Genomic DNA, 26,121 nt, shown 5'->3' with positions numbered 1-26,121 from the left:
CGCGAGTATGGGCTAAATTTCACTGATTTTTTTGTAAACAAATCAAGGATAAACATATGTTCTTCTAACAATGCAATCATGTGTAAATATTTTTAAGAGACCACATTATAATGTTAAGAAACTCAAACTGTCAGCTTCTGGAGCACTGTCAGCTACTGGTGCATTTACCTTACATGAATTGAAAACAAACAGCCCATGAACCAGCTGTCGCCAATTTTTTGCCAAAAAAGACCTTATGTCTAAAACTAAATTTTCTACCCTATTTTTGGTTGTCGATTTTTTTTATGGGTCATAAAACCTGCTATAGCATACAATAAGCATTTCCATCAGTTTGAATTGGTGAAAAGGTTTGTGTATTCGTCAGAAATTAGTAATTTAGATCAACACAATCTGTCACAACGATTCTGATTACAAATTTAACATGGGGATGTAATGTCTAGTTGTATTAATAGTCACACTCATCCTTCACTAATATTTGAGTTAAAATAGACACACGGTGTCCTCATCAAATAATAAATATGAACAGCAATTGTTGCTGCAGTATGACAAAAATAACAAACATTTAGTTCAAGAATGAGGCTAAAAGCATGTGTAACAACTGTTAAATACTTTATTAATAATAATTAGGAATTTGAGTAAATAAAGTTAGTGGTAAATTCTTCAGTTACTGATTAGTTGTTTTGGATCCATGAAATAAATAACCTTGTTGTTTCTACTAAAGCAACAAAATGTCTACAGTGGCCAACTTTTAATTCTTTCCTCTTCTTTTATCTCTCTCCAATTAGGTGAAGCTGCATCGCTGGCTAACCAGTTGAAATCATCGATGAGATTCCAATTATTTTGACTAACATTCAAACCAGAAACTTCAAAGTCCTTTGTAATCTCTTCATACGTAAGATTATATGGCGCAAATTCAACATTGGTTGAATCTTCGATTATGGCTCTACTTGTGACGTGAATATAAAACTTGCTTTTCGTTGTAGAGTGAATTCTCAACTGTTGACAAGCGATCACAAACACACACTCTTGACAGTTTTCCACAAAGACAGAAGTAGATGCTGGGCCGCTCAATATTGTGCACCTAGTGGCATTACTTATGTGAGTTGTACTAGGATTACCATGTAAGTGAACTGTGCAGTTATCTAAATTTTTCAATTCCAAATCTTGCTTGGAGATGGATTCTCTATCTAATTTCAGAATTTTGTCTTTTACATCTGAAAACCCTAATGACTTTGATGCATAAGACATTTTTTTACCAACACTAGCATCAACTTCATCACTCTTTTTAGTCTCTAATTCTTTATCAGTTTTTTCAATCACCTTTGGCTTTCTTGTTTTGAAACCAAACTTTTTCTTCGGCAAGAGATCAGTCTCCAATTGCTTAATTTTTCCATCCAGGTCTTCAATAGTTTTCATACTTTTTCCAACTGTATAGTTCGTTAGAAATGATGATGAGACTGACAAGTATCTATTTAAATTCTGAATGTTTTTACTTATTTTATCAAGGTAATCTGGAATCGTCTTTTGTTCAACATTTCCTAGTTCCAATAGCTTAATATTTTCTAAAATTTGTTTTGTGTGATCCTCAAACGTTTCTTCAAATACCTTTGCGTGGTCTGGAGCAGCTGCTTCTTTTTCTTCTTTTAAATTTTTGATCTTAGCCTTTCTATCTAGGTCTCTTTGAATCAATATTTCTTTCATATTAGCATTTCCATCTGGTACAACTTTGTCCATCATTTTGAATCTGTCTTTTAAAATCTTTGCAAACTTGGTACAGTTATTTAAGATTAATCTTTCTTTGAAGATTCCCCTCGCAAAACTTGATAAAACTGTTCAGTTTTTTTAAAGGTGTCTTGTGCTGGAGGGGGCAGATTTTTCTAAAAAAAAAAAAACAAAATTAGAAAATAATAATAACATGAGCGATGAGCTATGTTGTGCTAAGGCTATCAATGGATTTGAATGTATAAACTCACACAACATATGATTGGTAATGGTACTGCCACACAAAAAGAGAATGGTATTAATTTGTTGTAACACATTTTGCAACCTTATCACCAATAGCAGCTCAAAATATTGCAAGCACAAACTATGAATGGAAAGGAATCTAAATAGTTCTTAAGCTATTATGCTAAATGGGCTAATTCATAAAATGTGCACTGCAAATACCGTGTGTACGTTTTAGTACGTCGGCCATCTAAACAGCATCATCGTCTTCCGCGGTCACGGAAACGTAAACGTCTTCTACTATTCATCAGCAATCGCAGAAGATGTTCGAGATTTTATCACGACCGTGGGAGATCTTCATTATTTCATCATGATGAGAAGATTTTAACACTTTCTCTGCGCCCATGCAGAGGTTCATTCTAGAGGTTCATGATTCCACCGTGATTGGAGGAGATTAAGGTAAAAGATATTCATTATTCACTGTTTTCTGCAACCGCAGAAGACATTAATGATTTTACCAAGATTGCAGAAGACAAAGATGATGTCTCCGCAATCACCCATGATGTTCTATTTTGCCGTAGAAGATGTGCACGATCCTTCCGCGACCGCGGAAGTATCCACGTTTTTACTGTGACCGCAGAAGACGCTTACAATTTGGCCCCAATACAGATTGTGTAAAAACAAGTATATATAGTATAGCAATTGACATATTTTAAATTAATTCTTCAAAAACTACCTGCTTTTGATCTGATGCCCGAAGGTCAACAACATTTTTTATTCAACCCGAAAGAAATGAAAAATATCTGGCCCCGACCTAAGAACCCCTAATATTGTTATTAAAAAAGTATTAGACTTTTTTATTAGCTAGACTCCTACTGTTGGAGGAATAAATATGTGCACTCGAGTTTAAGCCTAAATATCTCCAAGTTGAATTATCTGATTTTGTTGAAACAAAAATTGAATGTAAGCTGGTTTAAATACATTTTACGTGGTAACAATTTAAAAAATTTCCGTTTATCAGAAAAATTTATATAGTTGAAAAATCCAAAAAAGTACCCGTTTGAAAGAAACTCTGCACTAACACTGAAGTTTAAAATTTAATTGTAAACAAACCACTGAGCCAATCTTTCTGAAATTTGTATGGCTAATTGGTAGGTTTATTGTTAACATTTCCATGCATTTTAAAATTTTTACTCACAATAGTTTTTATGCTGCTGTTAATTTTTAAAACGTATGCTAACATTGTTAATAAGACGCTACAGATTTAGTTCAAAATACCATCGTATTTATCGTGACACAAGAAATAACACCAATATGACAGATTTATAATATATAATAGGTTACGTACCTTGGTCCGTCTTCAGTCTTATTTTAGTCAATGGATGACTAGTTTTGGGTACAAAGACCCATTGTCAAATCCTTTTCAAAACATCATGTAGAAGCTAGTCAAAAATCCGACGGAAGTCTTCATCATTATATAAATACAGGTTGACACATAAAGTTTATTATTTAAAAAACACAAGTTACGGAACATATAAGACGATTGATAGGCCGGCCACATTTAACACGGGACTACAACGTTCCAAATTTGCAGAACATTTAATAAATACCAATCACAATGTCAATAGTTGCCGAAATAATCTACAAATCTTGCACAAATGCAGTAAAGGCCCTCTCATGAACGTCTTAGAGAGTCTAGAAATTTATAAAGCTAATAAAAAATCCCCTCAAGACGTCTTGAATGAAAAACTAAACTTTGGTTCAAATATTTTATTCGATAGAATTGCAAGCATTGACAACAGAGCTAATACAAGTCTTTATCAGCTGACGTACCCCCTCTCCAAAGGTCAATGTCACCAACTGGACAATGGATAGTTCTGTCGTGTCCGCCGTGTAACCTGTGTCGGTTTGTCCCGTGTTAAATGTGGCCGGCCTATCAATCGTCTTATATGTTTCGTAACTTGTGTTTTTTAAATAATAAACTTTATGTGTCAACCTGTATTTATATAATGATGAAGACTTCCGTCGGATTTTTGACTAGCTTCTACATGATGTTTTGAAAAGGATTTGACAATGGGTCTTTGTACCCGAAACTAGTCATCCATTGACTAAAATAAGACTGAAGACGGACCAAGGTACGTAACCTATTATATATTCAAATATCAGTCTTGGTGGCAAAAATGTTTAGATTTATAATGCGAACAAAGGTGTTTTTTTTAACAGAATTTTTTTTGTAAACAAAAATTTCTCCTGCGAGTGTCGCAGCGCCTGGTGTTTGTACGATATTTCCCAGCCGGAAGGGAGCGCGTGCGAATCTGCGACGTTGCCGATGTGTACCTGGCCACCACACTGACATTGCATCGGTATTCACTCAACCAATGGTATTGACAAACACGATGGTATTTTGAACAAAATTGTTAGCGTCTTATTAACGATGTTAGCATAAGTTTTAAAAATTAACAGCAGCATAAAAACTATTGTGAGTAAAAATTTTAAAATGCTTAGACAGATTTTACAAACGATGTTTCAATGTTAAGACTGATTCGTTTTGAAATAACGCCTGTAATACTCATTGAGATGAATAGATTATAACTGGAGTCACCACTCTGTGTTTAAAAAGCGTACCCTTGTTTTTTTCAGTGTTTCGTGTTGTTAGGTTGGCCGTATGGTTGGATGCTGTCAAATTAGAGAGTGGCAAAATGGCGTCATCCTGTTACTTTGTTGATAGTAAACAAAAAAATGTCAATACAGTAGACTCCCTCTTATCCGGACACCTTTTAACCGGACATCTGTTTAACCGGACTACACTCGGCGTAAATGACATCTCTTTAACCGGACAATTTTTATCAGCACATTGGTTTAACCGGACTAGATCGGCAGGAAGTGGGCGGTACTGAAACAACTGTTCTCGTGGGAAAGATTTGAGACCAGTTATCACATAAATAAATACAATGCTCTCCTAAATTTAAGTTGAATATCACCGTAAACGGTCTGTTTTAAGTTTTTGGGGACGTCAGTTTAACCGGAAAACCCGTTATCCGGACTGGCCTCGGTCCCGAGGAGTCCGGATAAGAGGGAGTGTAATGTATTATGAGTGCAATATAAGTTTATTTATTTATTTTACGAGCAACCCATTTTAACAAGATCATAAACGGATGGTCGTTCTTCAATCAAATGCCATAGGGCTAAACCACTCATCTCTATGGGCTAAGCCCAAGCCTAAACCAATGTCTCCAAACCAGGAAACTTAACTATTTTCACCATTAATCATAGCTTGTAAAGAGGAAAATAAGTTAGTATCAAACACAATTGACAATGTTTCAAAATCTATTACTTATTTAATACGCAAGCAGGATTTTTGTGACAATTACTCCTCTGAAACTACTGAACCGATTGACATGTTCTTGGTGTCTGAAAGGAGCGTAACGTGAAGTTGTGCAGGAAATTTTTTTTTAGGAAATAATTAGAGGGCGAGTCCCTGGGGCCCTTTAAAGTTTTGTATTTCTCCATAAGATTAACATGGGAAACAAAAATTGTTATGAAACTCCAGCTGTTGTCAGAAATTAAAAGTGAGAAGAAGAACATATGTTAATTGTAAACAGTCAATAAGTTTGCCAATTTAACAGTTAGTTTGCTACAAACATTTACTTACTTGGTTGAAATGAAATATTTACTATTTGAATTTGGGTTGGCGTAAATATAACAACGAAAAACAAAACGAGAGAGCCTGGATAAATTTATATACTAAAAGGAAAACTGAATTAACACTGTGCTGCATTTCTTAGTAATCATTGAAAGAGCCGATTTGCAAACTATGGAAACATAGAAAAGTCATAGAACCCCACCAAGGAGAAGAAATAGAATATTCACAAGAAATGTTGATTATATCAATCTGTTATTTACATCTTGAGTATTCCACAATCTTTAAGTCGCATCTTTTAAAGTCATCAAAAATTATGACTGTTATTCGTTTTAAAATAACGCCTATAATACATAGCAATTGCTCGATTTCGAGCAACAGGGACACTAGTAACCTTTAATACACAGGTTTTACGTGCAATAACTTAAATAAGTTGTTGTTATAAGTGCATCAAATAGCAGATAACTCCAAATAAATAGTATGGTTGGAATTAATTGAATTTGACAGCATTCAACCAATCGATCATACGGCCAACCTAACAACACGAAACACCGAAAAAATACCCCAGCAAAAAAGTGACTCGCTTTTGTCTAATGTTCAACCAGAGAGTAGTGACTCCAGTTATAATCTATCGCATCGGTAATACTTTTGCAATTCAAGCAACAGGTGCACTAGTTTATTTAAATATTTGTGTTTATTAAAAGAAAAATAAGTCAGACAATTTTAAGGGAATATTTTAGTGGAAATCTAGCCCCAAAAATAAATTTGCCTAATTTGTCTATGGTTAGGTTTGCTGCAGCGGTGGTGTTATTTAGTTGTTGATAATCCAAGACACACTCAGTGAGGCTCTCCTGTAAATAGTGTTAAATACCCATAATAATAAGATGAAAGTTACAATATATTAACACTATGTTATGTTTTTAAGGATTGCTGTAGCATTTAATCCACGGCTCAAACCCATTCTTTACGATCACAAATAACTTTCTAGTCAACTGAGAGATGAAAAAAATTATTGCAATACACAAATTTAAAGATAGTTAGCACCAAAATTGAACATAATTTAACATTCTGAGTAAAAATGTTGTGAAAAGAGATTAAAATGTGTTATTAAACTTTGCAATAATTTCAACAGCAAAATTATTACAAACCTTGTCAATTCCTCGGGTTTCTGGAGTAATAGTATACAAGAGAACAAATCCTACAAAAATAGCTAAGCCACCCCGGAGTACAGTGTTTCTTAAGTCATATACCATATTTAAGCTAAATGCTTCCGCTGCTCCTCCAAGTGGTTTGATCAAGCTCTCTGATACTGTTGTCTCCTGATATCAGTTCCCCTGTTTTGTAATAGCCTGCAACAAGTTACAACAAGTCAAAACCGGTTACAATTATAAATATATCCATAGGCTACTATTATAAATGATGTTGTGCCTCTCAGTCTGTCCATCATGGCTAAAATACTATCCAGAATCCAGTGCTATCCTGAAATTTAGACCAATTCGTATATACCAAGGCAAAAATGTGGTTCGGATTCCACTAAAAACTGTAGGTCCCTTAGTTGCCATTAGCTGTATGGGCTATTAATTAACAGCTGTGTCTAAGGAATATGTCGGCCTTAGTCACTATCAAGACTACAAGATCGCGCCACTCATCCTACACTCATCTCCATTCATACTTGGCTCATATTACCTACTTTGTATGGTCGCGATTTCATTGTAAAGTATTAATGTGGCGGCATACTTGGGAATAACGAATAGAAATTTTAACGAATAGCGCTATTAGTTAGTTTTTTCGGCTAACTTCTATTTTATTCGTTAGTCTTTAAAAAGAGCTGGAAATAACTTCTACTCAGTTAGTTTTATAGCCAACGAATATATAATATATTCGCTAGTTTTAAATCGGTAGTTTTTTTGGTCAGGCGAAAGTATTTCCAATACGGGTTATTTATTTGCCGTGTTCAGTGAGGGTTGCGTGCGTACGTGAGAGGTCAGCGCCCTTGTGACAAACAACGTTGGGGGTGGGGAAAGAGAAAGTCAAAGTCCAGTCGCTTTGGTATGCAGCGGACTCGGGGGGCGAGCCAATGGCAGCCAATAACAACACCCCAAGCACCGAAGGGTGGGAAGGGGGAATGTTTGTTTGGCGATTGATATGTAATCTCAAGTGTCAAAGTCTTCACTTCAGGTTGATGTTCATTATCTGACCGTGAAAGGTGTAAATTTTTTGTTAGTTTCTTAGTTGTCTTGTAGTTATATATATTTTAGTGATAGATAAATATTTTTAATACATAAGTTATTAAGGTGTACGGTTTTCATTTAAGTACAGTAGATTAATAACATTTGTTTGCAATGGTGGGCGAGTGTGATATCAAGTGACCAAACTTAAGTGACATATTTCAACAAGTTGAAAAAAAAATTTAAAGTGTGGAATCACGTTAAAATGTTTATCGTGTTTACCCAAAACAAAAATAATTAAAGCATCAGTCACAAGTGCTTCGAATTTGAGAGCGCATGTTAATAAGTGGAGAAAAAGTATGATGGTCTTGTTTTTAACTTGAACAGTTGTAAATTATGTTTGTGTATCGAAAGTAATGTTTATGTCAGGAAAGGTGAGATGACCACTATTTGTTTTTGTCTTTTGAACTATTGAAAACAGAGTGATGACAAGTTTTTGTATCACCTTTGTCGGGGAAATAAATGTGCACTCAAGTTTGAGCCTAAATATCTCTGAGATGAATTAACCGATTTTGTTGAAACAAAAATTAAATATAAGCTGGTTTAAATACATTTTACGTGGTATCAATTAAAAATTTGTCCATTTACTAGAAAAATTTATATAGTTGAAAGATCCTAAAAAGTACCGGTTTTTAAGAAACTCTGCACGAACACTGAAGTTAAATATTTATTTGCAATCAAACCACTGAGCCAATCTTTCTGAAATTTGTATTGCTTATTGGTAGGTTCATTGTTAACATTTCCATGCATTTAAAAAATTTTATTCACAATAGTTTTTATGCTGCTGTTAATTTTTAAAACGTATGCTAACATCGTTAATAAGACACTGAAAATTTCGTTCAAATTACCATCATGTTTGCCGTGACACAAGAAATAACACCAATATGACAGATTTATAATGACGCCTGTTCAGAGCGGCAAGCCTAGTCATTAATAACAGACGAGGAAGAATCGGCGACACCAATTTTGAATAATAACTTCTTTTTAAGTTTAATAGGCATTTCAAGTAAATTTTGTCGTAGTAATGAATGTAAAGTGTAATGTAAATGTGACGATGCCTAATTAATATTTAATTAAAACACAATTAGTAACCAAGATGTGTCATTATTTCATTACGTATGAAATCCTTTAAAACAACTGTCCAACAAACAGCTATCTTCTACAATTGTTGAAAACTAACTTTATTTTCTATCAGTTAGTTTTCCAACTAACTAATAACTTATATCAGTTACTTTTTAAACTAACTAACTAGTAACTTCTATCAGTTACTTTTCATGGGACTAACTTCTAACTAGTTAGAAATTTTGACTAACTTTCCCAACTATGCGTGGCGGCTGGTGGGTTAAAGTTGTGGGAGGCCGGTGGGTGCATTTGATTTTTTTGGGAGGTTATACTAGTACCGAGGTAAGATAAAATAATAAAAAAAGAGTTATTAGTGTTGGTTTAGGCCACTTTTTTAGATAGCATATACATTTTTTTATTCATAGTGTAGTTGTTTTCATTGTCTCTCTGTTTATTATTAGTTGTCCTCACCACTTGCAAACTTTGCTGGAATATTTTTAACTGAATCGTAATTCATTTCTAGATAAACAATAGTAGATGAGTAACCAAGTGAACGAATCTATGTATCTATGTATAGTGGAGTCTAATTAATTGTCTCTTCTTTTCTCCTTAAATTAGTTTTCATATGTTTATTCTGGTTTTCAGTGTACCCTAATTGAACAAGCAGACCAGAATAGGCCTATAAACAAAAGAAATCAAGAAATCAAAACTTTAAGGCCCAATTCACACCGAACGGACGTCGGGCGGAGACGTGGCACGGACGAGGCACAGACGTGGCAGTGACGTGGCGTGTTCAATGCACACCGAAGGGACGGTGAAGGGACTGTACAGTGGCGAGACAACCTGTATGTAGACTAGACGCTTTGGTTTTTGCTTATTTCTATTAATGTCAATGGTGTTAGTTAATTTCTGTCAACTTAATTAGTACAAACAAGGGAATTGTTCTACTTCCTCATAAAATTTGATATTTAATTCAATGTCGTCTCGCATAGTGAAGAAACAACTCACAATCTACACATAAAAACTACTCTACACAAAAGGTTGGTAAGTACAAGCACACTATACACAAGAAGGTTCGTAAGTATAGTACAATATTTGCAGTCCGAACAACGGGCGCGCTACGGACATGCCACTTCTGATACGCCACGAGGGACCCCGTAGCGACGTGGCGGTGACGGGAGGGCGGCCGCCCACGCCACGTCACTTGTGTGTGCATTGACCAATTTGTTTACATGGGGAGGCGAGGAACGGACATATGTCCTCGCCACGTCCGTGCCACGTCTCCGGCCGACGTCCGTTCGGTGTGAATTGGGCCTAACACTTAGTTTTGTGACCTCGGAAAGATGTAAGCTGCACTGTTGTTTTCAACTAAAAATCAAGTTTCACGGTATACATGTATCAATATAGGTTCCCATGGTCACGTTAACTACCCCATAAATAAGCAATCCATAAAAGTTGATCTATTCTCCATAAAAATGTCATGGGAATGTTTTATTTGGACTTTTTCTTTATTTTCCCCTTTAGGCCTAGGTTAAGTAACAAAGCTTAAATAAACTCGTTAATTTGCTTCTTTTTTAAATTCTAATTAATTCTTAGTTTGGAAAGTAATGGTACAATTAGGTTTAGGCGATCAAAAATGACAAAAACCAATTTTTACACCATAAGAACCTCATTCTCATTGCCGATCATGCTGGTTTGTGATTTTTTTCAAATCGATGTTGGTTGACACGTTTGTACCAAATTGAATTGAAATCAGTTAGTTTTTACTTGAGTTATTGTAGTTATTTATGTAGCTTACACATAAACTTAAGAGTCCTTTGAGGCTGGCGGCCATCTTGGATATTTTAAAATAGCAGCTGACGGGTTATTTATTGTTCAAAAATATTTGTTCAAACATCAAAATGATCATTATTTAAATATCTATTAGGCTATAGGTACTGTAAGATTAGAAATGTTATTTGTAGTTTTGAGTTATTTTCCAAGGGAGTCGGAAGCTAAAGGCCATCTTGGATTTTACCGCCATAAGAGTAATGTTAATTTTATTAATTTTTCAAACAACCGCTGTAAAGTTATTTACCATCTCAAAATATTTGTTCAAGCACCAGAGTGATTTTAATTTAAATATGTACCTAGTATACTATGAAATTATAAATTTTCTTTTAGCGAATTTCCCTTTAGGAAATAAGACTTTTGAGGTCTTAATTTTCGTTTTGAGGTCCCTTGAGACCAAAAACACCACCCGTTCAAATTCATATATATATATATTTATAAATGTGTCCATTAGCGCGATAACTCGAGCAAAAATCATCCGATTTTGATGAAATTTGGTACAAACGTGTAAACCTACGTTTATTTGAACGAGTTCGTGAACCAGCATGATCAGACTATGGGAACAGGGGTTTATGGGGGGTTTTATGGGGTAAAAATTGGTTTTTCCCATTTTTGACCCTATAAACTTAAAATTTAGCAATTTCTTTCCAAACCATTTTGTAGAGCTTAAAAAACAAATAATTTAGTATATTGAAGCGTTATTATGCGCCTAATGGTTACGGAAAAAAATTACATAAATCTGTAAATTTAAAATTTCCATGTTATTCTTATGGAGAACTAGCTGTACCCGCGGGCCTTACCCCGTTTAACTTCATAAGTGAGCTCTTTCGCATGGCTCAATCAAGTCCTGGTTGAACCCGCGGGCTTTGCCCCGTTTAACTTCATAAGTGAGCTCGTTCGAATGGCTCAATCACGTCCTGGTTGAAGTTCGTTCGCTATGCTCACTCACTTTTAGGTTAGAGCTCCTTCGCTGCGCTCACTTGCCTTCAGGTTAGCTCGTTCGCTACGCTAACTCGCCTCCAGATTGAAGTTCGTTCGCTACGCTCACTCACCTTTTGGTTGCAAATTAGCTGTTGTCATAAATGTAAAAGAAATAATAGTGCTGCACCCTGTTGGTAATCCATGTAACTTTAATGCTATTGAAGATCACAGAACAGAACCAACTTGTTTAATTGAAACAGCTGTTAAGATTTATTAATTCCATTTAAATATGAGTAGGCCTACTCATAAGGTTAACATGGGAAACTCCAGAGCCACTGGGGCGGAGCCCAGAGGTCGGAGGGTAAAATCCTTTCTTAGTGAGCGTCTACTACCCAAAAGGAAGATGCCTGCCAAGTTTCAGGTTCCTACGTCTTATGGTTTCTGAGATTTCGTGACGAGTGAGTGAATGAGTCAGTGGTATTTGAGCTTTATATATAGATAAGTAAACTGTTGTAGTTTGCTTGTTTATGAACATATTTTGATCAAATTTGGAAAATAAATTTATTTCATAATAAACTAATACATTTACAAAAAAAATACCTTTTTACCCTCCCTGTTGCAGTAAACCTAAATACTCGTTAAACTAATGTTATTTAAATAGGGGGCAAATGTGATATTTTGAAGGAGACATTTTAGTGTAAATCCAGTCTGGCAAATGGAAATTCGCTTAGTCTGCAGGTTTGCTGCGGCGAGGGTATTTAGTTTTTTAATTGTTTAATTGTTTGTAGTCCTTGGAGCCTAGACGTTCTAAATAAACGAGTTAGGCTAGAACGTCTAGGCTCCAAGGACTCTTAACTTATATTAATTTATGAGTTTGAGCCTCAAATTGGCTGAAATGTTTGCATGAAGATACCAATTGATCATTTTTCATTTGCCTAATGGGAAAGCCTTGCTACCTGTGCGGTCGGTCATCTTTTGTTAGAACAGGGCCTGTTGCTTAAATGTTTAATTGTTTTATGTATTTATTCGTGTTCGTACTGTATTTATCTTCTGACGATGTTAACTACTGATCAACTCAACATATGTACCTGAAGCTGACGATGGTATTTTAACACCGAAACATGTCCTGAATTGATATATTTTTTTGAGCTGTGACGGGAATAGGTAAGTAATTTAGTCTTACACGAGAGCTCGCCCCGTGGTCAAATATTTGACCAAAACTATGTATTGTGCAAACTACTCTATATTAACCCCACGCTGTAAATAAAACATACAATTAGAATTTCTTCCATAACCTTCTTTTGGTAAAACACGCGGGTAAATCGGCCTAGTAATATGGTCAGGCTAACTGTCATAAGTTTTCCAAAAGCTTTTTAATATAGGATAAGATTCACTAAAGGAATAGTAAACTCTTCAGGCACATGGGAAACATTTCATTTAACACAACTTGCATGTAAATCTGTCCAATAGATCTCCAGATCTCACTCCTATTAGACTAAAAATTTCACCTCATGTCAAATTGTCAATAGATTTTTTAATTTCTGTTTTTATAACACTTAGCCTAGTCAAGTAATATCTGAAATCGAAGCAAAATGGACAAATATAGAGACAATTACATTTTTTACCAAACGCGTGTAATTCGGTCCAGTAGTATGGTCAGGCTAGCTGTCGTAAGCTTTAAAATTTTGTCCCATGTTAAATCTCCATAAGAAAAGTCTCCATAAATATTTTTATATAATCTGTTCTTAGAGGTCACCCAGTGGTTGAAAACCCAACCAAAAATATGTAATGTACAGACTTCTCTATTTTTCCCCACACACTGAAAATAAAACATGCGATTGGAATATCATTCATTTTTTTACTTTCTCCCCCTATACCATAGTATATGGAGAAAGTATTGTTTTCGTCAAAATTTTCGAGTTTGAGCTTTGAGTGGATATATTCGTTTTGGGTCCCCCTGGACCCAAAAAAGTGGTTTTCGAAGTGATGTCTGTTTGTGTGTGTGTGTGTGTGTGTGTGTGTGTGTCTGTGTGTCTGGATGTGTACAGAGCTAGAGACTACGCCTGTGGTCCGATTTAGATGAAATTTGGTATGTAGGTTCTAATCCATGGTATCTCCAGGCTTTTTTTTCATTTTTTTGAAATTTTGATTTTTAATGGGGATTTTCCCATAAAAAAACGGAAAAATCGGATTTTCTCAATAATGGCCCGAACGATTTTGATAAAAATTCAGTATGTTGTAGCCCTTTAAATTCTGAACAAAATGGTATAAAGCCCATTTCTGTAAAAATTACGGTTCAAAAGTTATGGTAAATTATGTTATTTTCCCATAAAAACCCCATAAAATAACAAAAAAATAGGGTTTTAGTCTAAAATCCCGTTTTGATTTGCATAGTATGTTATGGTCCTTACAATTTTGATAGTTTTTTCATTTTTTAGAAATTTTTATTTTTAATGGGGATTTTCCCATAAAACCCCATAAAATAACGGAAAAATAGGATTTTCCCAAAAAGGGCCCGAACGATTTTTATAACAATTCAGTTTGTAATAGTCTTTTATATTCTGAACAAAATGGTACAAATCCCATTTCTGTAAAAACTACGGTTCAAAAGTTATTGTAAATTATGTTATTTCCCCATAAAAACCCCATAAAATAACGGAAAATCAGATTTTCCCAAAATTGGCTCGAACGATTTTGATAAAAATGTAGTATGTTATAGTCCTTGAAATTCTGAAGAAAATTGTACAAATCCCATTTCCGTATATTTACTCTCACCGCTTATACATGATAAAGGTTGTTGACAAGCTTATGGGAGAAAGTATGTGTCAGAATGCTGATACTGTTTATTTGATTTTCTGTTTATATTTTGTTGTTATTTCGTCATCACCATGGCAACCCATAAGACCCATCATTTTATTTTTTTAATGATTTAAAATTCATTTTTCGTGCTTATTTGTGAGCCTAATTCAATTTATAAAGGGATTCTGCACATCTACAGGTACTTAAATCTTTCATTTGGTACCAACCACGTGTAATTCGGTCCAGTGGTATGGTCAGGCTAGCTGTCATAAGTTTTGCAAAAGTTTTTTAGTATATAAGATTATGCCCAACAGCTCAGGGGCTACACACATGGATTTTAATTCCTAGTTAATTGGTTGTTACGTTGTTAGAATTGTAGGAACCGTTTAGAAGAAAACACCAGAACGTTTAGATTTTCCAAAGGATTTTCTATTGTATGAGTTAAAAGTGGGCTAAAACAAGATTATCTCGACCGTGTAAGCTTATTATCTTGATAAAAAAAAAATTGTAACATTCAGTTTTAATAAGTTAAACTTATGTTATGTTTTTGTACCAATAAACAAAACTCACCTTCAAGAACCCAGTTGTAGTTTTTATACATATACAATCGGAAATCTGAAAGCAAAGATATGGTTCAGTTTGATACAGATACACTTTATAGGTCTACCTGATTAATTTACCTTCATCTCCACACAGAGACCAGCTATGCCAGATAAGTTAGGTTGTATCATATAAACAAAATAAAACATAAAATACTTATTGATACTTTTGTATCTCTTTTAGGCCTACTTCGTATCTTTGTAGGCCTGATTTACAATCATAAGTCAAGTTCTTTTTTCCAGAATTACACAATTACATTGTACCAGCATCACTGAAGCAAGGTGTTTGCCTCTATGAATGCCATTTGCTCCAGTGACTCTAGGAATCAGAGTCTGGTTGACAATTTGATTCAATCAATTTGAAATAATATTACATTTTAAGTAGGCTAAAGTTGGGGTTCCATCAGTTGCTCAACAAATTAGGCCTAGGTCTACAATTTAGTCGATACTTTTTAGGTTATGATGTTTTTAGTCAACAGTTAAACTTAGTAGGCCTAGGCTACACCTCACTGTCAAATAGAAACAATTAAGTTAGGCTACGGTAGGCTAGTAGGATATTTTGTTGACTTAGGCCTAGCTGTTCAAATTTTGTGTCAACAAGGGTGTAAAACTATAAATATGCCGGAAACTGTGACTGAATAGGCATTTAGGGAATACGAATTAGAAAACAAAGCCCTAATATAGCCTAAAGTAGGCGAAGGCTTACACCTTGAGTTAGTCCTAGATCTCGATGGTTAAGTCATAGCCTGCAGCACCTAAGTTACGTGCAAAGATGAAGATATTATGTCATATAAGATTAAAATTATTACGCTTAACATAATATATTAACTTAAAAACTACATTTGCAGAATTCGTAGTAAAATTAACAATAGTTCAAAAGGCCTAAGTTTAAGTTAGTCTAACCTTGATTGGTGTTGAGTCGTTTCCAAACAGCGTAACTGAGTGCAAGACTTCCTAACTCGATGACTGCAACTGCAGCCGCACTTTTGAAAAGAAATTTCCTAGAAAAAAGAGTAGATATGCTAAAATATCTCGGTTTGTTATTTCTCTCGTTAACCATCACACGGAATTTCGTTTTCTAGCACTCAACTCAACTCATTGAAAAGGAGCAGAGCCAAGCCAAGGCGAAGGCGAGCTGAGCAGAACAGAACAGAACAGAACAGAACAGCAGGTGAGAAAGTGTGAAGGAGAAGAAGGAATCAACAATGAATGGTTGTCAAGATGAAATCAAGAAGAAGGCAGAGGAGGAGAAAGAAACAGGCAAAGAAAAAAATTGATAAATAATGTAGTGTATATATGTTTATTTTATTATTTTATTTTATTTCTGTGAATAATGCCCTCATTGAACCAGAAATAAATGCTGTAAAAAAATTAAACAAAACAATTTACTCCCTTTCAGTCATTTAAAACCTCGTTTAACCAAATAAAACTATCTAATGACAAACAATAACTCGTCTTCTAGTTAAGCAACCAGTAAAGCACAAATCATTGCTGAATTAACCCTAAACTATTAGAAACAGAATTTCACCGAGACTAGTTCCCAGTGTCACCGGACATGAACTAGACACGATTCACGAAAACGAGCTTAAAAATTTACAATTGGTTGAGAAGTCTAGTAAGACCATAGACAACCGGCTAACCGTTTTATCCATGGTATAACGGGAGTATGTTTTATCTATGGTATAACCGGGGACAGCTAAGACAGTTAAGTACCGTTACAGTATAGTCACACACATGCACCGAGACCCTCGGTGTGGGGAATGGCACACGCAGTGTGTTTTTCCACAGTGGGCGGGTATTCGTTTCAATGCTATTTTAATTTTTCGCATATTTTCAAGCAACATTTTTGCGTGAAAAAAAAACACCCGTGTGGACGCATGCCACAGCCTAACCACCACGCACCCGCCGCCACGCCGCCCGTCACCCACTGACACGCCGCGCGCCACATGCCGTGGCCGGACGCCCCTCAACGGCAAGCACCCCTAGGCCAGTGCCTAGTGTGCCTTAATGGTAAATCCGCCACTGCGCGGGAGACGATGATGATGTCTACACGGCCGCGCAAGATGTTCACCATTTCTCTGTAGCCACATGAGTCGTTCATGAATCCGCCACTATCAGAGGAGACAGAGATAACATATCAGCGCTCACGCAAGATGTTCACCATTTCTCCGCACTCCGCAGCCACATGAGACGTTCATGATTCAAACGTGATCGGAGGGGCCTGAGATGACGTTTTAGCGTTCATGCAAGAAATTAATAGACCCTTCTATTAGCTAGTCTCCTAAGTCTCTTTCGATCAGGTTAATGGAAACAAAAGGTCAATTGACCGATGTTCAAGCAATACCACGTGTATTTCTAAACCCTTAAGCTCCAACCTTTGAAGAATCAGAATATAGAGAGGGGCCTCTCTGGCGAGATCCACTGGGGGACTCATATATTCTAAATACGGCCCTGACCGAGGGAACTGGAGTGATAAGATATTATATGTGGTTAACTTTGCGATTTCTAATCTAAGATATAAGACTATACGGGGATGCGGAATACTATCCCCCCAGGTGAAACGTGACGTCACAAAATCTGCTAACTAACCATAATATGGAAGCCGTGTCCGCGACTGGAATACTACCCCCCCCTAGACAAATCATGCTATGTAATTTTAATTTTAATTCGAGTAATTCCGTTGGATAATAGAAAATGCATGTGGGGAATATAAATCAATTTTCGAAATGTTACAGCAAGTTTATTGGTTGGTTAGGTTAGGTTAGATTAGAACTATTTGACAACTAAATTTGAGTGTCCGTGATTGGAAAACTGCCCCCCGGTCTCTGACGTCAATATGACGTAGGAGCCTTCTTGGGGGTAGTTTTCCGGGGGGCAGTCTTCCGGCGACCCGACTATACCATAAGGTACTGCGTACAAGGTGTTTATCACTAAGGAGGTATCACGTATACTGTATTTTTCTAGTATTTGTGGGAGTTTGTGGGAGTATTTGTACCCATGGTTAACTCGAAATGAATGGCCAAAAAGCTTAGTGCGGCCATCAACAGTTCTCGAGCTGCAATGACGGTTTGTGCTCTAAATATACACAAGATTTTTCCTACCACCATAATAAACTTATCATAATACACAGAACTTGTTACTTATATAAAATGTAACTAAGTTATGTTTACTTTTTAGGCAATGTTTTTTGCTTATCGGTTGTGAACGTACCGGATCTGCGGCTGTGTTTGGTGTAGAAATGCCGACGGTAAAATCAGCTGATTAGCGAGCGGGAATGATCGAGCGTAAATGGGCTATTTTGCGTACTGTATAGGCCCACAGGTTAAGCAATGCTGTAATTTCCATGCAGTGGTAGGAAAAGAATAAAAACGTTAACTAGGGTGGTCTGCCGTTACACTTTAGACGCATAAATGAGCGAAGCATTATTTAAAGATTGTCAATGGTTAAAGCAGCTAACACCCTTCAATATGTTCCCTTTCAACAGATTCACCGTTTGTTTGCCCGATATTATTTCAATTCTAAAGAATGACAAATTTATCTGATAGTTTATACTATGCACCTTTGTAGTGAAACTGGCCATCCTGACCATTGCTTGTACTTTGTAAATGGACATAGCAGGATGTACTCGTGCAATCAACATTTGTTCTACAATCGTCAGGTCAGTTAATTCGTTCGGGACACTTGACACATCCATATTATTTAACACCGTGAATTTAGTTGCATTTGAACGACAACGCGAACAAATCGGTGATTGGTTTGAAGCTGTTGAAGTTGTTGGCGATGCCAGTTATAGTCCAGTAAATCTGTCAGAAAATATGAGGTTGCTGTGCAAAAGGTCGGGTAGTTCTGATTTTTGGATAAGTTGTTAGTATTGGGCCCATAACATAAAATCCAAGTTATCCACCTCGAGATACTGCCGCTCGCCGCGGGGCGCGCCACTTGTTATCGAAATATCAAAAATATGGCAATTCCTATTGTTTTTCACTCAATCTCGCGAACCGTTGATTTTACAGAAAATGTTATATTATTACATTAAAGAAGAATAAATTTGTGACATTTTAAGCCCAACAGCAAGTATGTAGCTTAAATAATGGTCAAAATACAGACCATCAAAATAAATAAATTTTCCAAAGACGTATAAAAATTGTGGTTTTTTTCAATATTTCCACAATATAGTTGTTTGAAGCAAACACCGTATTGATTTAGAGAGTATGCCAGTTTATTTGCTATTAATAGAAAATAAATGAAAGTATAAATAAAAATACCCCCACCTCAGCAAACCTGCAGACTAAGCGAATTTCCATTTGCTTGATTTGATTTTCACAAACCTATTTAAATAACATTAGGTTTAACTGGTACCTAGATTTGCTGCTACAGGGAGGGTAATATAGTATATAAAATAATAATAGTATGATTAGAAACAGATAAATGTAACCAATTTTATAAAAATGTGTCTATAAATAAGGAAAAAACAATAATTAAAAATCTTTCCTATTGGAATAACTTGAGGTTTTTTAATTTACAATTTTAAGTTTTCTCCGTAACCAATAACTGGAAAAAGCATTTTAATGTACTAAATTATTTGTTTTTTAACTCTACAAAATGGTTTAGAAATACATTGTAAAATTGTATGTTTTGAGGGTCAAAAATACGAAAAACCCGTTCTTAACAAAAGATTCTATAAATCAACCGTTCCCATGGCCTGATCATCATGGTTCGCGAGCTCGTTTTAATAAATGTAGGTTTACATGCCAAAGAAAGACCTTCAAAATATACCTTCAACGGCAAAATTATTCTTCCCAAAGCTGTCAAACGTTTATACATAAATATTTAAGCTAAGCTTTGGGAACAATACTTTCACATGAAAACAAAATAAAACAGTTTAACATAGTTAACAGTTTATTGAGGCTGAAAGTTGAGGCAAATAAGATCTTCCAATTACAATCACTGTACTGATCTTCCATGCAGCGGGTAATTTTTCCACGCCAAGTGTGCCCATCTATACAGGATATGCTGAATATGAATTTAAATACAGGATTGATATTGAAGAACACAAAAAATTACAAAGATCGGAAATTTAACTACAAGACGTACAGACAAGTTCTGGTGTGGAATTTGGTCTGATTAGGCAATTGAAACATACCTCACGATACTATTATTCAAATGGATGAGTAATAATAATTTCGTGCTGTGTAGAGTATACCTTCAAAGTTTTAGTTTCGTACGTTGGCAATAAGTTGCGTACACCTATTTGACCTTGAACATAGTTTTGGTAATAAATTATAATACAAATAATAAAATATTAATGATAAAAATGAGTAAAAATAGCTTGCATGTCTGCAGGGCTACAATGGTTCGCATATTGAGGTGTGATAGTGTTAAAATAACTTTTATTTCATTACCTTTCATTTAATGTATCACCGTAGCCTTCTCTATGGCATCAGTCGTTGAAGAGTAGTTTGTATCTAGTACAATAAATAAATAAATTTTCAAACTAAGTGAGTTATTTAGAGACCCTGTATCCAAAAAAAAACTAAAGACTTTAATAAACTGTATCCAAAAAAGTTATTATCGTCCGTTAGCACGATGATTCCCAAAAATCATCCGATTTAGTGGAATTTGGTACAAACATTACTTTTATTTGTGAATCAAGAGATGGACTATTTATCATTTACTTTGTATTGTAAGTGACTTAGCCTATTGCTTTTGCTTAATGGCCTAAATAAATCATTTAATCATGTAAACGTACATTTATTTATTAAAACGAGTTCGCGAAGCATAATCGGCATGATAAGGCCATAAGAACGGTTGCCTTATAGGTATTTTACCGGTAAGAATATTTTTTTTTAATTTTTAACCCTCAACAAAATACACAATTTTACAATTGTATCATTAAAGAATTTTGTAGAGCTTAAAGCAAATAATTTAGTAGATTAATTTTTTTTTAAGTTATTGGTTACGGAAAAAAATTAAAAAATGTAATTAAAAAAACCCCAAGTTATTCCAATAGCAAAGATTTTTAATTATTGTTTTTTCCTTATTTATAGACACATTTTTATAAAATTGGTTACATTTATTTGTTTCTTATCATACTATTATTATTTTATATACTATATTACCCTCCCTGTGGCAGCAAATCTAGGTACCAGTTAAACCTAATGTTATTTAAATAGGTTTGTGAAAATCAAATCAAGCAAATGGAAATTCGCTTAGTCTGCAGGTTTGCTGAAGTGGGGGTATTTTTATTCATACTTTCATTTATTTTCTATTAATAGCAAATAAACTGGCATACTCTCTAAATCAATACGGCGTTTGCTTCAAACAACTATATTGTGGAAATATTGAAAAAACCACAATTTTTATACGCCTTTGGAAAATTTATTTATTTTGATGGTCTGTATTTTGACCATTATTTAAGCTACATACTTGCTGTTGGGCTTAAAATGTCACAAATTTATTCTTCTTTAAAGTAATAGTATAAAATTTTCGGTAAAATCAACGGTTCGCGAGATTGAGTGAAAAACAATAGGAATTACCATATTTTTGATATTTCGATAACAAGTGGCGCGCCCCGCGGCGAGCGGCAGTATCTTGAGGTGGATAACTTCTGGTGGATAACTGAGTTGGATTTTATGTTATGGGCCCAATACTAACAACATATCAAAAAATCAGAACTACCCGACCTTTTGCATACCAAAAAGTCTTATTTTACTGGACTATTAGTGCAAGTGTAACATTTTTGTGCATCTTAGTCATGTTGGAATTGATTAGCTAACTGCCTATCATTATCATCTTCTTCCGCCACTGCTTCATCTGGTTCTTCTTGTTCACGACGCCACTCTTTTACAATATTTGCATTATCGGTGCGACGACCAATATTATGACGTGGCCTTTGAGGCATGCTCAAAACAAATATAGCAAAACTGTTACTTCCATTGATAAACTGTTACATTCCAACTTTAACCTATGATGAAAGTAAACACTGAAATGTAAACAAAACAGTTACAAACAATTATCATATGTTTATCTTATTTAAATGAAACGAGATAAACCCAATATAATTTTTCTTTCAACTTACATTAAAATAACAAGCGAAATTGCGTGACCTGTAAAATAAAATCCAGAAGGAAATTTGCAAATATTTTTTGAGCGGAGCGAGCGAAGCTCTTATACGTCGACTCTTATGCATTTCGTAATACGCAAACTCCTCCTAGACGGATGAATCAATCGTTTTCAAATTTTGCATGGTGATAGAGACCATATCGGTGAGTGCCAACATCTATATGGCGTTAAAAAAGTCTCTCAGGAATCCGCCCCACTGGGTCTCAAAGTTTCAATGTAATCCTTATGGAAGCAGTATTTGACACATAAACAAAAACATATGATCAGCTGTTGACTTTTGAATGCAGTAGAAAAGAAATAGCTGATAGCATTAATCCACAAATATTAGAACAGAAACGGTATGGATCATAAATATAATCAAATGACGACACTAGCTTGAGGTCCGTGACGTAGGAAGTGGTGAAGGAAGTAGTAAAGGAGAGCAGTCTGGAGTGTGGAAACTGTTTATGACGATTAGATTTAGGTATCTGCATTCCTAAAATTTTATAGGAAGGGAGGAAAACTGGTCCGCGACGTAGGAAGTGGTAAAGGAAGTAGTCAAGGCGAGCTGTCCAGAGTGTGGGGACTGTTTATAACGATTAGATAAAGGTAATATTAAAGGCATTCCTAAAATTCTATTGGAAGGGAGGAAAATGGGTCCGCGACGTAGGAATTGGTGAAGGAAATAGTCAATGCGAGCTGTAGGGAGTGTGGACTGTTTATGACGATTATATTAAGGTATCTGCAATCCTAAAATGCAATTAGAAGGGAAGGAAACAGGTTCGCGACGTAAGAAGTGGTGAAGGAAGTAGTAAAGGCGAGCTGTTCGGGATATGGAATCTGTTTATGACCCTTACATAAAGGTATTTGCAATCCTAAAATGCTATGGGAAGGGTGGAAAACAGGTCCGCGACGTAGGAAGGGATGAATGAAGTAGTCAAGGCGAGCTGTCCGGAGTGTGAAAACTGTTTATGACGATTAGATTAAGGTACCTGCAATCCTAAAATGCTATGGGAAGGGTGGAAACAGGTCCGCGACGTAGGAAGTGATGAATGAAGTAGTCAAGGCGAGCTGTCCGGAGTGTGTAAACTGTTTAAGGCGATTAGATTAAGGTATTTGCAATCCTAAAATGCTATGGGAAGGGTGGAAAACAGGTCCGCGACGTAGGAAGTGATGAATGAAGTAGTCAAGGCGAGCTGTCCGGAGTGTGGAAACTGTTTATGACGATTAGATTAAGGTATCTACAAACTTAAAAATGCTATGAGAAGGGAGAAAACAGGTCCGTGACGTAGGAAGTGGTGAAGGAAGTAGTAAAGGCGAGTTGTCTGGAGTGTTGGATCTGTTTATGACCAATAGCTTAAGGTATCTACAAACCTAAAATGCTATGGGAAGGGAGGAAAACATGTCCGCGACGTATGAAGTGGTGAAGGAAGTAGTCAAGGCGAGCTGTTCGGGGTATGGAATCTGTTTATGACCATTAGATTAAGGTATTTGCAAACCTAAAATGCTATGGGAAGGGAGGAAAAGGGGTCTGCGACGTAGGAAGTGGTGAAGGAAGTAGTCAAGGCAAGCTGTCCGGAGTGTGGAAACTGTTTTTGACGATTAGATTAAGGTATCTACAAACCTAAAATGCTATGGGAAGGGAGGAAAACAGGTCCGTGACGAAGGAAGTGGTGAATGAAGTAGTAAAGGCGAGTTGTCTGGAGTGTTGGATCTGTTTATGACCAATAGATTAAGGTATCTACAAACCTAAAATGCTATGGGAAGGGAGGAAAACATGTCCGCGACGTACGAAGTGGCGGAGGAAGTAGTCAAGGCGAGCTGTCCGGAGTGTTTAAACTGTTTATGACGATTAGATAAAGGTATCTACAAACCTAAAATATTATGGGAAGGGAGGTAAACAGGTCTGTGACGTAGGAAGTAACGAAGGAAGTAGTAAAGGCGAGTTTTTCTGAGTGAGGCAACTGTTTATGACGATTAGTTTAAGGTATCTGTAATCCTAAAATGTTATGGAAAGGGAGGAAAAACGGGTCGTGACGTAGGAAGTGGTGAAGGAAGTAGAGAAGGCGAGTTGTCCGGAGTTTGGGAACTGTTTATGACGATTAGATTAAGGTATCTGCAATCCTAAAATGCTATGGAAAGGGAGGGAAACAGGTCCGTGACGTAGGAGGTGGTGAAGGAAGCAGTAAATGTGAGCTGTCCGGAGTGAGGGAACTGTTTATGCCGATTAGATTAAGGTATATGCAATCCTAAAATGCTATGGAATGGGAGGGAATCAGGTCGGTGACGTAGGAAGTTGCGAAGGAAGTAGTAAAGGAAATGTTGTTCAGAGTGTGGGATATGTTTATAACCAATAGATTAAGGTATTTACAATCCAATAATGCTAAGGGTAGGGAGGGAAACAGGTCCGAGACGTAGGAAGTGGTGAAGGAAGTAGTCAAGGCGAGCTTTTCGGAGTGTGGGAACTGTTTATGACGATTAGATTAAGGTATCTACAATCTTAAAATTCTATGGGAATAGAGAGAAACAGGCCCGCGACGTAAGAAGAGGTGAAGGAAGTAGTAAGGTGAGCAGTGTGGAGTGTGGGAACTGGGAACCCTTTGTAGCAGTTAGATTAACTTATCTGCAATGCTGAAATGCTATGAGAAGTGATGGAAGCATGCCCACGACATAGAAAATGGTGAAAGAAGTAGTAAAGGCTAGCGGTGTGAAGTGTGGGCAATGTTTGTGGCAATTATATTAACCTATCTAAAATACTAAAATGCTATGGAAAGTGATGAAAACAGGTCCACGATGTAGGAAGTAGCTTAGGAAGTAGTAAAGTATGAGCATAATGTGAGAACCGTCTGTGGCAGTTAGATTAATGTATCTTCAATCCTAAAATGCTAAGAGAAGAGAAGGAAACAGGCCCTACGACGTAGGAAGTGGTGAAGGAAGTTTTAAAGGCTGGCAGTGGAGAGTGGGGGAACCGTTTGGGCAGTTAGATAAATGTATCTAATACCATTATATAGTCAATATACCAATATATAGTCAATTCTAATACTTAAATGCTACGAGAAGGGAAGGAAACAGGTATATGGCGTAGGAAATGGTGAAGGAAGTAGTAAGGCTTGCAGTGCAGAGTTTGGGAACTGCCTTTGGCAATTACATTAATGTATCTGCAATCCTAAAATGCTATGGGAAGAGAGGGAAACAGGTCCACGACGTAGGGGGTGATGAAGGAAGTAGTAAAGGTGAGCAGTGTTGAGTGTGGGAATAGATTAATGTATCTGCAATGCTAAAATGCTATGGGAAGAGACTGTAGACTAGATTGTAGGTTAAAATGATTACAAAGCACAAATCGATACATATTTCGATACATGCAATCGTTTACAATAGAAATTTACAACTGAGTTGTCAACAACTGATTTTTACTCCATAGAGGCTAAAAACGATCTTTACTCCCTAAAGAGTAAAAATGCTACTTTAGACCCGCAACGCATGCATTAAGAACGACTGTTTTTACTGCAGTATGAAAAAAACAATATAGTATGAACCCCTGATGACTCCGCTCAATTTTGTGGATGCCTCTGCAAACGCCACCTAGTTACCAAAACATTGTGCTCAGTATTCTTTAGCTGTTGGCCAAATTTCATATCAATTGGTCAAGCCATTACATTCTGATGCCCTTACAAAGAAGTTACAAAGTGAGGGAAAGTGAGCTTCGCTCAACAATCATACTTTGACAGTTCTGATTATATATTGTACACATCCTTTTGTTACTAATTACTAATTCAAAACCTCTGTCATAATTCTTTAATTTTGTGTATGTAATGAGTAAGTTCATAGAGTAGACAATCATTATAATCGTCTCTTTAATACTTTTCTGCGGCTTAACATGGGAATCGCTAGAGCATAAATATAAAATGTTATATCCACATATAGGTTTTGTTAAATACATTGATAGTACAGTTAGTAGTACTGTTACCGTATTACAAAAATTAAACTTTCCCGGACG

The 26,121-nt window shown here is 35.9% G+C and overlaps 1 protein-coding gene across 3 annotated transcripts; it reads right to left on the bottom strand.

Annotated features, from left to right (window-relative positions):
* Positions 1-590: 590 nt before the first annotated feature.
* On the bottom strand, positions 591-16,167 carry LOC128986159 (tubulin-specific chaperone C-like). 3 transcript variants are annotated; one of them, XM_054406339.1, is made up of 4 exons: positions 15,927-16,167; positions 14,995-15,039; positions 6,835-6,933; positions 591-1,877 (listed from the first exon to the last, which is right to left on the bottom strand). In XM_054406339.1, exon 4 carries the CDS (start codon positions 1,735-1,737, stop codon positions 733-735), a length of 1,005 nt encoding a protein of 334 aa, XP_054262314.1. In that variant the 5' UTR covers positions 1,738-1,877; positions 6,835-6,933; positions 14,995-15,039; positions 15,927-16,167; the 3' UTR covers positions 591-732. The 3 variants fall into 3 exon arrangements, with proteins under 3 accessions (XP_054262314.1, XP_054262313.1, XP_054262315.1); XM_054406338.1 differs by having other exon boundaries at positions 6,733-6,933; positions 15,927-16,164; XM_054406340.1 differs by having other exon boundaries at positions 1,742-1,877; positions 15,927-16,160.
* Positions 16,168-26,121: the final 9,954 nt, after the last annotated feature.

The sequence above is a fragment of the Macrosteles quadrilineatus genome, unplaced genomic scaffold (genome assembly GCF_028750875.1).
Source record: "Macrosteles quadrilineatus isolate MER2022 unplaced genomic scaffold, UCM_ALF_1.0 Scaffold_2__2_contigs__length_208266976, whole genome shotgun sequence".
NCBI lineage: Eukaryota > Metazoa > Arthropoda > Insecta > Hemiptera > Cicadellidae > Macrosteles > Macrosteles quadrilineatus.
Note: the sequence above shows the minus strand (reverse complement) of the source record. Positions and strands in the feature narration are given on the sequence as shown.